Below are 17,668 nucleotides of genomic sequence, written 5' to 3'. Positions count from 1 at the left end.
CCCCGGCTGCGCCCGCGCGCACATGCGTCGGTTGAGCTGGAGACGTCACAAGCTCGCGCCCCTGCCCTCTGCCGCGGAGGTCGGGCCCCCGCCGTGCGGAGAGGGGCGCCGCGCACGCACGTGGAGGCTCTGCGCCTTGGGCCGCGTCGCGCAGTGAGTGCGACATCCGCGCGCGGGGCTGGAGCCGGCCGGCGAGGAAGCGCCCGGTTCCTCCCTGTCAGCGAGGGCGCCGCCGCCCTCCGGCTGCGGGATGTGCTGGTGGGGGGGCCCGGCCCCGGCCGGTGAGCGGCGGCGGTTCTCCCGGCCCCTCGGGCTCTGCTAGGCTGCGGGGGGGGTTTGGAGCGGGGACCCTGCACCCGCCCCGCTCCCAGGGCTGAGGCGGGGGAGGCACGGGCGGGCCCCGCGCTCAGGGGGACCCAAACCTCTCTAGCGTCTGGGTAAAACACAGTGAAATGAGGGGGGAGGGGGTCCCATTCGTCTCGCCGGGCCTGGCTGCCCCGCCCCGCTCAAAGGGCGCCCCACCGGCCGGGCAGCCGCTTCCGGGCTGGGGGGCCTGGCTGGGCTGAACAGCGCCGCGGCACCGGCTAGGGCAGGCGCGAAGGGGGATCGTGCCCCCTCCCCGTAGGCTCTGCGCCACCCCCTGGTCACCGGGGCCAGGACCGACGCAGGGCGCCAGCTCTCCGTGCCCACCTCTGAGGGAGCAGCCTCGGGCTGAATCGTGGCCGGGGCGGGGCTGGGATTTGGTTCCTTTTCAGCTGGAGGGTTATTGCCCCCCTGTGCCTTGTGCTTCCCCTGCGCCCTGGGGGCAGACGGACACCAACTCTAATCTTCTATGATTCTATGACACTTGACCACGACAGAGCACTGAGCAGACAGGGTAGTTAGAGGAGTGACTCTGGGCCCTCTGCCCACTCATTTTGTAAAGGTAGTCGGTGAGAAAATTGTGCCTGGCAATTAGCCGACAATAACACAGGGAGGAGAACTGCTCGGAAAGGGGCAATTCCTGACTACAGAAAGGCATCAGTGTAGCTGCCAAACTTTGTGGTGGCCAGACTTGTTTCTACCTGTGACATAAGCTGTAATAAGTGATCCAGCAAATGTTGTTTTGTTTTTCAGGCATATTATAACAGAGAGCAGGTGCCTGGAGCATAATTAGATATTCTGTTCAGTCTTGCCTTAGCTGCTGACTCTGACGCTACCACCATGCATCAGAAGCTTTTGAAGAGCGCCCATTACATCGAGCTAGGAAGCTACCAGTACTGGCCTGTTCTGGTACCTCGGGGAATCCGCTTGTATACCTATGAGCAGATTCCTGTGTTCCTTAAGGACAATCCTTATATTACAGATGGCTACAGGGCTTATCTCCCTTCTAGGCTGTGTTTAAAAAGGTAACATAAGTTGATTGGGATGTTAAAAGCAAGATTTATGCTTTTGCTGAACGCTTGCTAAAATGATGATTATCAGTTCCACACACCACTTTCTGAATATCTGCTATTGTATCTTTTTTCTTTTAGTCTGTTCATTTTATCCAATGAGACAGTAAACATCTGGAGTCACTTACTGGGCTTTTTCCTTTTCTTCACTTTGGGCATATATGACATGACTTCTGTATTACCTTCAGCGAGTGCCTCTAGAGAAGACTTTGTTATCTGTTCTATTTGCCTCTTCTGCTTTCAAGTAAGTCCTTTCATGAACTAGTTTTGAAACACATACTGGAGTTTTTAAAAAATACTTAAAAAGAAAAGGAGTACCTGTGGCATCTTAGAGACTAACAAATTTATTAGAGCATAAGCTTTCGTGAGCTACAGAGCTGTAGCTCAGGAAAGCTTATGCTCTAATAAATTTGTTAGTCTCTAAGTGCCACAGGTACTCCTTTTCTTTTTACGGATACAGACTAACACGGTTGCTACTCTGAAACCTAAAAATATTTGTCACTGTCATTTTTCATCATTTTCAGGATAATAATTGTTTAGTTCAATCTTGAGACTTGACCGAAGTAGCAAAGAAAGCTCTGTGAACAGAAAGGGAAATTTAAAATATGTAGTTATACTTTTGGAAGAACAGCTGAACTATCAGTACATCAGGGTTTGGGGTAGAAAATTAGTCTCTAAAAAGCCTGTCTTAAACCTTCAGCAGCTTTATCACCTATACTTCAAAATATATCCACACAGAGGTTTAGTGGTAGTACTTGGTTATACAGTGTGGCAAACCAGAACTTGATTTCAACCAGGTTAGGGAAAAATCTGGATTTAAAATGTGGTTGTTTGACTAAGAAGTATAGTTGTCCAATTATTTTTCAGCTAAATAGCCAGATGTAGTATGAAGCATAGATGGTTGAACACAGCTAGAGGGAATATTTAGCACAGTAGTTGGCAAGGCAAGTACTTTGCCACATCTATTGTTCAGTGGCATTTACAAGTACACTGGAAGATCTTTCAGCCTTGGTTTAACATGCAGGGCAGCTAACATGCTGGCAGATTAAAGCAGTAATAAGGGGTGGGGTGCACCCTTTCAATGAACATCTTCTGAAAAGTGTTAAGTGTCCTCAACTCCTGTTGGATTCAGGCTCCTAAGTATTTACATTTTCACTTGTGACTGTCATTGGCTAATGGCCAATAGAAAGTTTCCTAGTTCATTGCTTCCCAGTCCAGTGGGAATTGTTAATATAGCATTCCAGTGCTTTATACTCCAGGTTTCTCAATAGTGGCCCCTCCTGATTATATATAAGCTATGTTGATGGGCCTTGCTTGGATCCCCTTCTTTGATAGCTTTTAAAAAAGAGGAACATAAGGAATATAGAAGATTCCTTGAGGGAGGGAAGAATTTGTCAGCACAACAATCTGCGCTCATCAAGGAGATAATAGCTTTCAGACTTTAACCTGTTTAATTTTTAACTGAGAAATAATTATCCATACTGCAGAAAACTGATTCTTAGTAGATACATCAAATTGTACCATCACCTGCATACAGCATATACTGACAAAAATATTGTAATTGTAACTTGTACATTTTGGATCATAAGGAGCCTCTTGTTGGTTAAAATTCAAATACCACCTATCCATTATTCTCTTGTGTGGAGGTCTAATTAGGATTAAAATGTGATGACTTTGGCAATTAAAAAAAAAATTGGAAGAGTTATTTGCTGAATTGAATCAAACATTTAGTTGGAGGCTGGTGTGTATAAGCTGGATGTCTAAATTCAGTGTGCCACAGAGATTAACCTATGATATTTTTATTAAAATAAAAATTGTCATGTTAGAGTGAAAAATTTATAGATGTTGAATAATTTTTGCGTGTGTGCTGGTAACTCAAGGTTGAAACTCAGAACTGTCTTTGAAGCATGTATGTTATGGAACATTACATACCCTTGGAACCCCCACAACGCTTGGGTCAGTGCTAGGAGCAGAAGACATAAGTTGAAATCTGTTTGAGCCTTTGGCCTTTTGATGAGGTGTTCAAGTTTGAAGAATTTAATATGAACTCTTTGCACTGATGGGTAGCTGCTAATATGTGGGAAAGAGGAAGCACCTATCCAGTTGCTGTAGTAACAGTGAAGTATACAGGAACTTTGTTCTTTTTACTGTTTCCATTACAAAGTGTTTTGGCAAATGAAAATTTTGGACAATTATTGCACTGAGAGAGATCCTTCCATGGATCCCTGATCCTTAACTGCATAGTTCTCAATGTTTCATGCTGCAGGTTACACATAAGGGCCACATAGACTATTGATGATACATGCAGATCTAGTTTGGCAAATACCATCCTAGTAGTGAAATCAGCAGCAGTGAAACCTGTCAGATTCTAGTTAATTTCACCCTACTCTATCAGATGGGCAAAGGCACAGACTCCATCCTCCTAGGAATGGAAGAAATATTTTTCCTCACCAGCCCAAAGGAAAGTTGTGTGGACTGAGGTGTGTCAGAGAGAGACACTCCCACCCTTTCCTTCCCAGCAGCTTCAAATGTATCAGTCAGCTACTTGCCGAAGTCCTTATGAAATACGGGCTCCCCCATGGGCAAGGAGTGGAGAGAAAGACCAGCACTTTCTCGCTCTTCCCATCAGCTATGGTTTGAACTGGGTGACTAGGACGGGTTCTGTCCATTTACCCAGTTAGTGATTCCCTCCTTGTAGACATCTCTATGTAGTAGGTGACTGGTAAATTTTTCAAACCATGGTTGTTGAAGACCACTTAGGAAGTACTGTCACACTCTCTTTTTCTCAAAAAAATTATCTGAGAGAGAATAAATAAGGAAGGGACAAATACTGGTCCCAGCATAAGTGGACTATACATTGAATAAGTCTGGGGTGATGGAATCCTCTCTCTTCAATTTGTGGAATGGCATTAGAGCTGGATACCCCAGAAGCTTCCCACTTCTTTCCCTCCTCATCCCTACATGTGGTGGTTTGGCCAGTGGATCCACTAGGTGCACACCCAAACCGCCTCTCCGCACTGAAATATAAGCAGCTGCTGCAGAGCCATGCACTCCTGTGTACAGACTTGCCCTGCATATCTTCCTGCTCCCCCTCCTCAGCAAAATCTCATTGGTTGCACTGCCAATCAAGCCTTTTGTGCCTACCCAGGCTGGGTAGGATTTTTCCCCTTAACTGCGGTTGACCTTTTTCTAAGTAGCTTGGTTTGGTCAGCTAGCTATTTCAGCATTGGTAGGAAGCATGATTTCCTGACACCCGGTAGCAGTGTGAAATATATAACAGCATCAGAAGGTTAATCCTAGACTTGACAGCTTCATAGACTAAGCCCAATAATTTTTTTGCTTTAATTTCATGTTGCCATAAACTAGGCCTGGAAGAAATTAACATGGATTTGTTTGAACATTTTTACAGGTCTGTATGCTTTGCTCAGTAGGATATCATCTTTTCTGCTGCCATCGCTCAGAGAAGACTAGCCGTCGATGGATGGCATTAGATTATGCAGGAATTTCCATTGGGATCCTGGGCTGCTACGTATCAGGAGTGTTTTATGCATTTTACTGTAATAATGTAAGTTTTAATGTGCTTTTTGTGCAATAAAGTGAACACTTCATATCTGACCTGCATGGCCTCACCCGGCTGATTTCTCACACCCCATGCAAGAAGTTAGTTGCAGAACCTGCAAGGGGTGCAGAATTAACTGAGTAGTGAGGGGAACTGGAGTCCTTTCAAATATTAGTATACCTTTCCCATGAAAAGTGATTAATTGGATTTTGATCACTGATGTGTTACGAAAGATCCTGAAAACCTGGATTTTATTGCATCCAGAATTGTTGAACACAGCAAGTTGGCTCAGAAATGAGCACACAATCAAAAATAATTCAGCATTACTGGCCTGCCAGCTGATCTATGTTGTTTACACTTGTTGACTAGCTTACATTTGGCAAAAACAAGGTTGGTTTCCTATCTGCCACAAATTGCTGGTTCTTACTGGAAATAAATTTGGGTTTTTGGAAGGCATCCTGGAATTCAGCTGTCCCTTGAAGGCACTGTATTTTTGCAGCTCATCAGGTTACGCCAAAAATCACTTTGTCAAAAAGACCCAGTGGTTTGGAACAGACAAGGATCTAGAAGGCTGGAAGAACTTAAGGATGGGGAAACAGGAGATGGTATTAGACAAGAAAAGAAAGGGGGATAGTTGAGAAGTTAGGAGAAGAGTGGTTGCTGGGCTTTCTAGTTTATATAAACAAGTATTAGTTTTACACAGGCAAGAGTTTAGGGGAAATTACTGCATCCCCAAAGGCCTTTTTGGAAATGGGGGTGATTAGGATGGTCCACAACCTGCCTTCTCTTCCCCATCCATTTGTATGGGTGTAGGGAAGGGGAAAGTAGTTTCCCTTCAAAACCTTTTGTTGTCTTATCCATTGGTAATAAAGAATAAATGTGAAGTATCTGAATTCAGCCGTAGAACCAATTCCAACCTGTTAAACTAGTGCAGGAGCAAACTTAAAACTCTTTAGGGAACACAGTAGCTTATGCAATTTTGTATATGGTGAAAAGTGTGTGTGGACAAAACACTGGTTAGCCTTCTCTGCATTTGATTTCTAATTAATTTTGTACATTTTCTGCCAAGGGTATTAAATTATTTTCACACCTACCCAAAGAAGAAAAAAAACATGTATTTTCTTTTCTCCTTTTCCGCAGTACTGGCGTCAGGTATACTTGATCACTGTGCTTGCTATGATCCTTGCAGTATTCTTTGCTCAGATTCATCCCAGCTACCTCACTCAACAGTGGCACAGACTGCGTTCTGTCATCTTTTGCTCTGTCTCCGGATATGGAGTCATTCCTACTATCCACTGGGTTTGGCTCAATGGAGGAGTTGGTGCATCTATTGTGCAGGTAAGCTGAGAAGCAGACCCAGTTCCTCTGCTTTTCTGGCTGTCTCCCCACTTTTGGAATATAAGAGTGGTTAAAAAATTAATAGCTTTTAATTGGATTTACCTATTGCAGAGCTTCAAATATTAAATTCAGGATGGGAAACTAAAAACAAGATGCAGCAATTAAATCTGTTTACAACATACTATTTAATCCTGCCTTGTGAGAAGGGGCGGGGGAGGAGAGGAGAGGAAAAAAAAGGGAGCTACTGTGACCCTAGATACACACCCCTGGGACACAACAACCCGTGTGGGGTCAGTGTATTGCCTGCCTCCAGACGGGTGCTGTGTGCAGTCAAATCAGTGTAGTGGAAAGTAGTAGTCTGCGTCAGGGAGCACTGGTGCAGATTCTCTATTGCCTTCGCCCCCCTGAAATAAAGTGGCGGAGGTAGGGGCCAGATTCTAACTCTAGTCTTCTTCTGGGGCAGAGCCCCTTACTTGGAGTTTGTGTCAAAGGCAGAAATGAGCAAAATATATATATATATATATATATATATATATATATATATATACACACACACACACACCTTTGCCTTTTAAGTGACCCACCGATTATTCATATTTTATGAAGTTACTAATGTTAACAGTTATACACCAGCTAGGAAAGTAATCTGTTGTAAAGGTTACCTAATCCTGAAAAGCAAGGAGCATGGCAGGGTGAAAGAGGGAAATATATACCAGTCTTATGGTAAAATAGGAGTTATATAATGAACTAGACACAGATGAGAGCCTACCATGATGCTAATCTGTGCCGGTTCTTACACTGGCACCTTAATGGACTTTAGAATAGGCTGCTCTTCAAAAAAATTTTAAAAACTATTTTTTTCTATACACTCACTAGCAGTAAGTAGTATTGCCTGGGTATTCAAAGTACTTCTGTGCACAAGTCCATGTTACTGGTCTTGTTCCCGTACATCTAAAAATAGAAAGCTTTGTTTTTGGCAGCAAGATACTGTGGTAATGGGGACTTAAAAAGACCAAACTAATGTATAGGTTGCTTTCCACTGGAACAGTTTCATCCCTTTTCCCATCTGGTGTTTAGAAGCCTCGTGAGATCATGTGTGGTAAGTTATGCTTCACATGGTCAAAGATTCCAAGCTGATTTAGTAACCTTTTCCCTCCCACTACCTTTTACTAGGTCCGTAGCTCCAAAAGGAACTTACAGGGCATTGATTGATCCACCTTTTTTCATTAGTCAAGCATTTTAAATGCATTCTTACTAAGGGAAATGCTTCAGTGTAGAGTTGTGGGGACTGGTCTAAGGAAATCTGTTCTTAGGCACAGTGTGAACGTATTAAAAAAAACCAAACAACAACGCATCTCCTATTGTGGACTTTCACCTTTGCCCAGAGAAAATGGAGGCGGGGTTGGTTTCAAGCACAAAGATGGGGCTAAGCTTTAACCTCTTCGGTCTCAGGTTTTGATACTTCTAACAGATTTGAAGTCTGTTCAACATTCATGTAAATAAAATAATGAGATTAAAGCTTTGTCCTTGCAAAGTATGCAGTGCACTTGCTAGACAAAGGTTATGAAGTAGATGTTCGTGTTCTAATACTAAGCAAAGCTTCATTTTCTTTTGCAGGAGTTTGCTCCTCGAGTAATTGCGATGTACTTGATTGCTGCTGTAGCTTTTCTCTTTTACATTTCCAAAGTTCCAGAAAGATACTTCCCAGGTATGATTATCTTTTGCAGTGTACTTAGTTGGTTATACTTTCTTTAGATGCCCTTCCAGAAGGAGTGTGTTTTGAATGGTCGTTAAAAAACAAGGGTGAACATGTCCTACATTAAGCAGCCATATCTGTGTTTTATACTGTGCTCTCTGTATGCATTTGCTGCAGTCATGCTAGTAGCTTCTCTGAGCCTGCAGGAATTCAGCTAAATCATAATCTAGTGGCAAGACATGTTAAGGGGGGCAGAAGGATCATTAACACTTGTATAAAATTGGAAAATATACAAATAAGTCATATAAAGTAGTGTCAGTATCCCAACAATCTCAATTTAACCTCCAAAGGATCTTGGAACTTTACCTGTACTATATGATTTCTTGGTATTGCAGCACACTTGGTCAACAGTTCATCCACTTATGGCAAGTGATTATTATTCTCCTAATAAAACGAAGTGGGATTTGGAAGGCTAACTCACTTAGGCTCCTTGGAAAATCCCAGCTCCAGAGCTTGGGGTTCCCCCCCCCCCCCCGAGTGCTGATCACACTCAGCTCTCACTGACTGCTGGCTGTCATTTTCTCCAGTTCTAAAAAGGGAATAATTACCTGTCTGAAGTGCTTTGAGATCCTTTGATAAATAGTGCTCTGTAAGTATAAAAAGCTGTAAGGTTATAGTGTTTTCCAGCTAGTATGAGTGTTGGTACTAGACTAGGATAAACAAAGGATTAATGTGCACTGACTGCTCTAATTTTTAAGGCAAAAATATCAAGTTACACCTACAGGTAAGTTTTTTGTACCATTGTTTTATTTACTAAATGTATGTCCCATAAGCTATTGCTGTAGAACCTAAACCCCAGCTGGAGAGTAGACTAACCACTGCTGCATTCCCTTGAGGCTGGGCCTGGCGTGGCATAGCAGGCTCTCCTCCTCTAGCATCCCTTGTTGATAGCCACTCTGACCCTGAGGTGGTCTCCCTTGGGTCCCTGGCCTGGTTACCTTCAGTTTCACCCCTTCTAGGGTAAGCAAAGATTCCAAAAAACAGAAACATAACTCTTCGCCCCTTCCCAGGCTCTGCAAGGTTGTCCTACTCTTGTGCAGAGCAATGTGTCCCAGGACTTTCTTCCTGGAGGCTTGGCTCCAAATAATAGTTCTCCCTTTTGTGTCAGGGTGTTTCCTGGTGGACTGGTAGGGGAACCCAGGCCCTCCACCTCCTCTGGGTTGCAGTCTAGAGGTCTTGTGGCAAGCAGCTATGATCTGCTCCCTCGGCTGCCTCACTAGACTTTGTACCTTGACCTTCCTTCAGGTCCTCTCACAGCCCCCCAGCATACTATATATCTGCCTCTCTAGGCCTTTCCTCCACTCTCTAGCAGCCAGAGAACAGCTGTAGAGGTCACCCTCCCCTTCTCTCCCTGCAGCCTCCTTCTCATCTTGACTTCCTCCCTTTTATGCTTACCACACAGCTGTGCTTCATCTTCACTTGGGCCTGGCCCATCTTCCAGGTGCAACCAAGTGCACTAATCGCTGTGTCTCTCCAGTTTACTATCATTACCTGTGTGGGACACATACTCCTTCACAGTTCCCAATCAGGATTGGAGTTAAGTTGTGTTAGATACTATATATAAATAATGGAAAGTACATCCCTACCCCAAAGGGCGTGCTATAAGTGTATAACAAGAAATGAGTGGCTATGACAAACAGTTTAAGGGCGCACACAATAATAGTAAGACAATTATGATTCATCTACTGAGCAGCACATCAGCTGTCTAGTCAAGATTGAGTGTTTTATAGGCATCACAGGAGGAGAGATATTTAAAGGAAAATAACGTTGTGGATTTTTACAGAGAGGTGCACTCACACAGAAAAGATCTTGGGTATGGCCAAATGGCACATCATTTCATAAAAGGGAATGTGGTACTTATTGCAGAGAATACCACTGTAATATAACTAGAAATAAAATTGTGATTTATTGAAAGTTAACCACTTGCTATAAATTCCCATGTAGAGATTCAACTTTGGAAAACATTTTAATTGTACCAGTGACAGCTTCCCTAGTGTAGTATTGTATTGAGTACTAGGATCCAATATAACTTTATAATTAAAGTTAGTGAAAGGACCGTGTAAACGTTCGGACTCACCCGGTGGCGCTTCCTGCTGGTAGTCATCAGAAATTAGCTCATCCAGACACTGGAGCGCCCTCTGCAGGCCAGTGATCTGCCTTACCACCGGCCCCTCCCAAGACCCCCTGCCCCTTTCTCTGAGGTGCTGCCTCCCTGGCAGTATCCCCACACTCTCAGGTTCTGGGTCTCCCCACCCTCTAACCCCACCTCGCCTCAGTCTGGGCTGCTGCCAGTCCCCGCTTAGCCCCTTGTATCAGGGAGGGGCGGGGGGGAACTGTAGTGTATACTCCACTCATCACAGGCAAGGAGGTTTGGACCTGCTGCCTCCGCCTACCCATGGGCTGCACTTATTCAGCCTATAGTCAGGCCTGCAGCTTGAGGCTTTCTAGGCTGGAAACTCTCCTCTGGTCCTTCCCTAGCCCTGCTCCAATCTAGGTGTCCTGCTCAGCAGCTTACAGGCAGAGGGAGACTGACTAATGGCTCCTGGCTCACAGCCTCTTATAGGAGCCAGCTGGGTCTGATTGAGCTGGCCACAGCTGCAGCTGTTCCCTTAATCAGCCTGGGCTTTTCTCCACAGCCCCAGCCCTCTCCCAGGGCTGGAGGGGGAACCACCCCGCTACAGACCTTATTAGTTTCCATGGGAGTTGAATTGGGCCCTGGAGGAGCCTGGTAGATAGTGAGCATCTACTTATTTGCTTCTTCTCTAGTCCTTGGGGTTCAATTAGCTCACTTTACTAACTTTAGTAGGTCTGGGTATTAAACGCCAGTCGGGTCCAGATTTTCCAATTAGATGTACTCCTTTGTTTGCACATGTGTATCATGCATGCTTAAATACCCAGTGTGCCCATGTGCATTGTGTATCTGTACACATGTGGCAATTGCTTATGGGCACTGGGGTTTATAGCCACCCATACAGCTGCACTGATACAAACCCCTAATGTAAATGTTGGGTACTAGTGTAAACTGGCTCTTGTATTGTGTCTCCACTAAGGGTTTGCACCAGTAGCCAAAAACATGAGTATAGACAAGCCCTTGTATCCTTAAATAGTCAGATGGACTTGCAAATATGTAATCTGAGCCTACATTTAATGCACTTGCATACATTTTCCATTTAAAGCTGGCCTAGAGATATACAGTACTTTCCCTTCAATGCATGCATGTTTATCAGAAATTATTCAAATGCATGAGAGCTTCAACCTCCAGGCTAGAGTTGCTACTGCAGCAGTTATGTTGAATATTATAACGTAGACAATCTCTTTGCTTTTTCCAAAAGGACAATTAAACTACCTTGGCTCTAGTCACCAAGTATGGCATATCCTTGCAGTAGTAATGTTGTATTGGTGGCATCAATCTACAGTGTATATCATGCAATACAGACACAGCAAGCCCTGTCCTGACTACAGTACACATTTATGAATGAAGGTATGGCAGTCCTATATGCATGGAGACATGAAGATATAGCGGGTGTGGGGTTTGACCATCTTGCTTTGAGCCTTTCTGTCACAAGGTTCAGTTTGCTTTCTTTCCTAATTTGTGCTAATGCTCCAGAACAGAACCACAGGGTAGCACTTTTTATCCATGAAAGATACATCACTTGAAGAGTTATATGGAATATTCAGCTTCTACACACAGCTGAATTTCCTGATAAGATCCTCCAGGCAAAACTGGAGAGTTGGTGGGTGTTCAACATTATTTGTGTATGTAGGTGTAGGGGAAGCTGACACTATGACCAAGCTCAGCAACTGAATATATGTATTCAGTCCAGATTATCTGCTTGCTTACACAAGTATAAATTGGGCCAAACTCCATTATAGCCAGGGGAGTTACATAGTTGTTAAACTAGGATAAGCCAGAAGAGACTCAGATCAGTCCATCACATCCTTGATACAGGGATGCTAACTACCACTTAGATCCAAACTTTGATTTACAATCTCATAGTAAAAGCCCTGCATGTTTTTTCTAGTGAACATTCAGGCTATAATTTTGATAAGTTTTTTCATAATGTCTCAATTTATTTTGTTTTCATTTTCTTGATATTTGATATTCTGCAATAATCACATTTACTCTGCACATTGCTTAGATTTTTACTGTACAGTATATTATTTTTCCACTAAATTGCCTCTTCCTTATTTTTCTCCAAAACTTGTTATAACACACCCACACTTTCTGCTTTCTCCCCTAAAGAATAAAAGCAAATGTGTAACAGCACAGGTAGATGGAAAAGCAAAGGGACTGCACAAGGCACAGAAATGCTCTGGCATGATGTAGTACTAGAGATGTTGCAAGTAAGCAAAGACAGCCATGTTAAATGGAGCTCCATTCAAAGCACAGGAAGGCTTAGAGGTTTTCAAATGTGGAAAGTACAAAATTGGCAAAGGCACTTAAAATAAAGTGCTAGACGGATATAGCTTAACCAGTGAAAACTATAAACAGAAAACATTTAGGATCCTCTGGAACATGGCTGAATTGTCTTACCTGTAATCTAGCTATAATTGCACTTAAATTCGTAAGATTGGTAAAGGACAGGGCATTTGTCTGCACTGTCTCTACTAGGACTCGTTCTAGAATACTTACTCACCCCAGACTCTAGTGCTAGATATTGCCTTTGAAATTTAAGATGAAAAGATACTTCCATTGCATTTTTCTGTCCTTGCTGTCCGACATGAAATTTCTCTAAATGACAAAATCCCAGCTGTCTGTCCAACATGAAATTTCTCTATATGAAGAAATAGTAATTTAATTGAACAATTTGGTGTTGAGAAAAATTCTGCCACCTTTACTCATGCTGAGTAACATCTTACTCCTTCAGTAGCCACTCTGAAGTCACTGGGGAGATGCACAGAGTAAGGTGCTACTCTGTGAGAGAGAGGATGGCAGAATGGGCTATCACTGACACCCTTCTTTTCACTCCATTTTGTTAATTCCCCCAACATTTGTCAATCCTTTTGGGGTTTTTTTTTAAAAAAAGTGTAGACAGTTGATGTTTGTAGTCTGATGAAACTTGTCTCCCTCTATCTTTCAGAATTCTCGTACTGCAACAGAAGTTCTGACTATGAATGTCTAGTCCTTAGTTGCATGCTGATTTCCGAAACCATGCCCTGAGGCAGCTGCTCTCTATTACCTGCGGGACTGTGTTTCTACTTGCTGGGATGGCATACCAACAGAGGGTTTTTTGAGACAATGACTGCTTAGGTCTTCAAAATGACTCATATTCACCTCAACCACTGTACATTCTGCAGTGAAGCAGAGAACAACTGTGCAGGTCTTCCTATAGAGAGGTTATGTAATCAGACCATGTAAAAACAGGATATGAATAATTACATTCCTTCTTCTGACTGGTAAAACATGAAAGGCAGCGATGTGTACTCTTGGTGAACAGCAGATGACTCTCTCCTTGATTTGGACTTCACTTTCAGACTTCATTAAAGAGTACTCTGAAGAAATTTGCCCTAAACAGCATGCTTCTAAAGCTCCTGTGATAAATTGCTTCTTGGGACCTGGTCTTAGACCTTTTCAAATCCATACAGTGTGGTGTATCTTCTAGACTTACTATCTAATTGTTGTGTGCATGCTATGACATTGCTGTTATATTTAAATCTGAATTCAATGGATTCGTACTTTTTTTTTTAACAAAGTTTTTTCTTTTTGAAAAATCAAATGGATGCTCTCCTTCCACTCTGTTTCATCATCAGTAACTTTAAAATTAATTCCTTCATTTGAAATGGACAGTGGTACTGATTTGTGCCATTGAGTTTCTAGGTTTTTCTCAAGAACTTAAGTGACTTCTGTGATTTTGAAAATTTAACTCTTGAGAAAAGGCTATCCAGCAACTGTAGGCTTAAGTTTATTAACCGGTTGTGGTCAATAGACTGTAGCATTACACTTAATGTACATTGCAGGAGTTTACACCAGCAACTGGCCCTGTATTAGACTGGTATAAATAATCCCAAGTAACTGTCCACAAAAATAATCCAGATCTAAAGAGAAAATATGGCCTTCTGATTAATATGAACAAATGCATCAGTGTTCTTTTAGCACTGTGTAGTCTCTCTTACTTAAACATGTCTGTTACCATAAGTTTTCTGTAGCTATTCATAAAAGGAGACTCAGTATTTGCCTCTAGATTAGTCTCTCTCAGGTTGAATCCTGGTTTTAAAAATTGCAGTTTATTTTAAATTTATTTTGCCTTGAAAAACTTTTAAAAAATAATTTTTCATGTCAGTACAGAAAGTGTCTGGATTCCTTAATGCCAACCAGATACCTTAAACTCCTGAACAGTTGTGGTGTTCTGTTGCAGGGATTGAAAGATCTTTATTTTATTATATAGATTTCAATGTACATGGTCTCTGAAGCTGGTTGGAAAAATTTTTGTTTTTGAATGGAATTAAAATCTTAAATAGCTTCTGGAGGGTAATTGCTTGTGTTTACATTCACTTGAACAGTTGCATTAAATGCTGCTGGCTAATGTGATAAACGTTAGAATCAGTGTTTCTCTCAAGTTTCTTCTAGATCAGTAACCAGTATGTTGGCAGATCTGATTACAACTCAGTAACAGTCCAACGTGAGACTGACCTGTATGTCCATTGTCAGGGAAGCACAGTTGTAATCATGTCCTCCAACACAGTAGTTACTTCAGTGTGGATGGGATGATGTTCTACAGGAAATGATCCTGTGCAGGCACTTGTTTTCTTTACAGTTACGTTGAAGTCCCTGTTTTGGGAATGACTATCCAGGGTCATGCTTAGAATCAATAGAAACATTTAGCCTAGTGGCTGATGTGTGGTCTCTCAAAATGCCAGCTACATGTTTGGCTACAACTTTTCTTGATCATCTTAGTAGCCACTCTGAGAACTTCTGAAAGTGGCCTTGAAGAAAAAATCACCTTGGCCAGAGGAAAGGTATATCACCAGTCAGCGAGCTAAAAAGAAATATAACCAATAGCCCATGCTGGAATGCCTAAAGCTCTGTAACATACACAAACTAGTATAAGCCTTTCCTAGATAGGGGTCCCATCAAATGTGTTGGGGAGGGTAGGAGAAGGGGAGTCAAGCGAAGAAACAAGTTCCTCTTTGAGAGAGGATTTTTTCCCCTTGTTTTATTTTGCTCTTAGCTTCAAGTAGCTAAGGCTGTGTTTTAATACTTGTACAATGGAATTGTTTGGTAACAGAGGTAAAAGGAAAGTACTTCTTTGAATTTCAAAGGAGGTGTTTGGCAATGGCCATGTTGTGGATGGAGATGGTGACTTATTACAGTAGATACGGCTCTATTGTAAAGCCTTTGAACACGTACTTATGCTTGTGACTGAGAATTCTGGGCACTGTAATTTTTGTACTAGTATGTTTATGTATTTATTGTAAAATTGTAGATTGTTGACAAGTCTAACCATGCGGAGTTCCTTTGAGTTCTACACTAAATTGGTTTCGAAATGACTTTTGTTAGCATTTAATAATATTGATGGATTACCTCCCAAACCTCTGAGCCTTTCAGTGTGAACACCTGACCTTATTTATTTTTTTTAAAACTTGTCTGCAAAACACGTTTAATGTGCACTAATAATTACTACTGAAGCCTGACTAGAAACTTGCAAATGAAAAAGCCTGCTCTAACAAACTTCATGTAAAATTAAACAATCAGCAATTGGTTGTGTTGGTGGATGCATTTTTATTTCTTTAGGTTGCTAGTTCGTTTTTTAAAACTAATTATCTTTATATAACTATTGTAGCATTTTTCAACCACTGGAAAAGGAAATTCAAAGTCATGGTGTGTTTCAGTTACATGGAGTGCAATTTATCAAGCTGCATGATTAAATGTGTATTATGTGAATATCTAAGCTGTAAATAAATTTGGGTTTACTGAATGTGTACTTAACAATATTATTCACAAGTCATGTCTCATTAAAGTGAAATGGGTACTACTCCCCCAGTGCCAAAACCTCCAGTTTCTACAATGCAGTTGGGCATTTAGAAATCTGATAATGAGGATAATGTAAAATTAGACTTCTCAAAACGAATGACAGGGATACTGTTCTAATTGCCTTATTCAGTCTAATACCACATTTAAAAAATAAATAGTTAAATGAAACTGTTATACCAAAATGCTGATGAACTCGATGGTCTTACTACAGCATTATGGTCCAGTTTGCTCCAGAGTAGACAAGGCCTTGTTTGAGCCATAAGAGGTCTGATCATTCCACTTTATGGAAACCTCCCAAATGTTGATTCTTGGCACCCGCATAACATGGAAAGTTGGTCTTCTCCCCCTTCCATGCCTTCTCCCAATTCCTAAATGTCTTTTGGACTGACCAAGAGTGATTTGATCACACCCTAAAACAGTAACTGCAGTGATTCGGGAGGTGGGGAACCTGATGTTCATGTCAAGCACTGAAAAAAAGAGGTACCATTTCTTTTCACTTCCACTCTCAGCTGTCAACTACTTCCAACAAGACAAAAGGATCTGAATGTTCTTCTACAATATTATGATTGTGTGAGTGTACTACCACAAAGCAAGCTGAGCCACTATTTATTGTCGGTTGAATTGGCACCTCGATTGGAGGTGGGCAGCGAGGGGACGGAAAATTTCTTACCAATAATTTCCTTCCTGCTAGCAACAATCCTTTCTCTGAAGCTTCACGGCAGCAGTTCAGCATTTTGGCTCCACATGCTCTGGCCATGCCTCCTCTGCTCTCGCTTGCCACCAGCTGAGTTATTCTGAGTACCTTGCTAGAGGACATCTGGTCTTCCTAGAAGCTGGAGTAGGGATTCCTGTTTCAGCTTTATGAGATCCAAGAACCAAGATCTCCTTGACCAACGATGAATTAAATGAATTACCATCGCCTGTTTGCATGTTATTTTCTGGATCACCTTTCCCCCAATATTGGAAAGGGCGGACATGCATAAAGTAGGTCCTGTGGCCAATTGTGCAATAGGGCATTTGCCCCCGTGGCTCTAGGATCTGTCTCCCATGTGAAGGCGAGGAAGCAGCCTCCTAGGCTATAAGCTGCAAACAGCTGCTTCCCGGCCTTTGAGATCCTATATTTAGAGCCCTGCGCGGATACAAAATTTGTACCAGCATCCAATTTGCAAAAATGGTCTGAAAATCTGCAGATATAAAGCCGATATCTGTGGATATACAGGGCTCTAATGATATATTACAGTAAGCAGAGGAACAGAATAGAAAATTGAAATCAGCTGTAGAGAATCTGCAAAAAAGAGAAGTGCTGTCCCCTATTATATATCTTGGTGGACAACAATAGGCTTCAGATACTTAGGCAGGGCTTGAAGGATGGGGACAGAAATGCAAAAAGGTGGCCCTAGCAAAATTAAAAGATGGGAACCTGGGATAATTGGAATAGGGACATGTGGAATGACCAAGACCGGCAGTTATCCAAGCAGTCCATGGGCAAGGGCCACTGCACCGTAACTACCACTGTATGAGGAGAGCCAGCTTCTGGCAAAACCAAAGCCAAAACCCAGAGCAGTTCTTGTATGAATGGGAGAAGTAAGTGCAGAGGGAAAAGAATTATC

General features: G+C 42.4%; 1 protein-coding gene across 4 annotated transcripts; it reads left to right on the top strand.

Moving 5' to 3' along the window:
- Positions 1-16: 16 nt before the first annotated feature.
- Positions 17-16,002, top strand: PAQR3 (progestin and adipoQ receptor family member 3). 4 transcript variants are annotated; one of them, XM_048847320.2, is made up of 8 exons: positions 17-153; positions 1,117-1,388; positions 1,515-1,677; positions 4,843-4,998; positions 6,133-6,330; positions 7,948-8,038; positions 11,419-11,567; positions 13,168-16,002. In XM_048847320.2, exons 2-7 carry the CDS (start codon positions 1,204-1,206, stop codon positions 11,559-11,561), a joined length of 936 nt encoding a protein of 311 aa, XP_048703277.1. In that variant the 5' UTR covers positions 17-153; positions 1,117-1,203; the 3' UTR covers positions 11,562-11,567; positions 13,168-16,002. The 4 variants fall into 4 exon arrangements, with proteins under 4 accessions (XP_048703277.1, XP_074983567.1, XP_048703278.1 ...); XM_075127466.1 differs by having other exon boundaries at positions 27-153; positions 1,170-1,388; XM_048847321.2 differs by having other exon boundaries at positions 144-281.
- The last annotated feature ends 1,666 nt before the right edge of the window (positions 16,003-17,668 follow it).

The sequence above is a fragment of the Caretta caretta genome, chromosome 4 (genome assembly GCF_965140235.1).
Source record: "Caretta caretta isolate rCarCar2 chromosome 4, rCarCar1.hap1, whole genome shotgun sequence".
Classification (NCBI taxonomy): domain Eukaryota; kingdom Metazoa; phylum Chordata; order Testudines; family Cheloniidae; genus Caretta; species Caretta caretta.
This window is presented reverse-complemented; position numbering and strand designations above follow the sequence as displayed.

Coding starts and splice junctions, on each gene's coding strand:
- PAQR3 (XM_048847320.2), top strand. CDS start 1,204: ATGCATCAGAAGCTTTTGAAGAGCGCCCATTACATCGAGCTAGGAAGC. Junction 1,389..1,514: donor TCTAGGCTGTGTTTAAAAAG/GTAACATAAGTT, acceptor TTTTTCTTTTAG/TCTGTTCATTTTATCCAATG. Junction 6,331..7,947: donor TTGGTGCATCTATTGTGCAG/GTAAGCTGAGAA, acceptor TTTCTTTTGCAG/GAGTTTGCTCCTCGAGTAAT.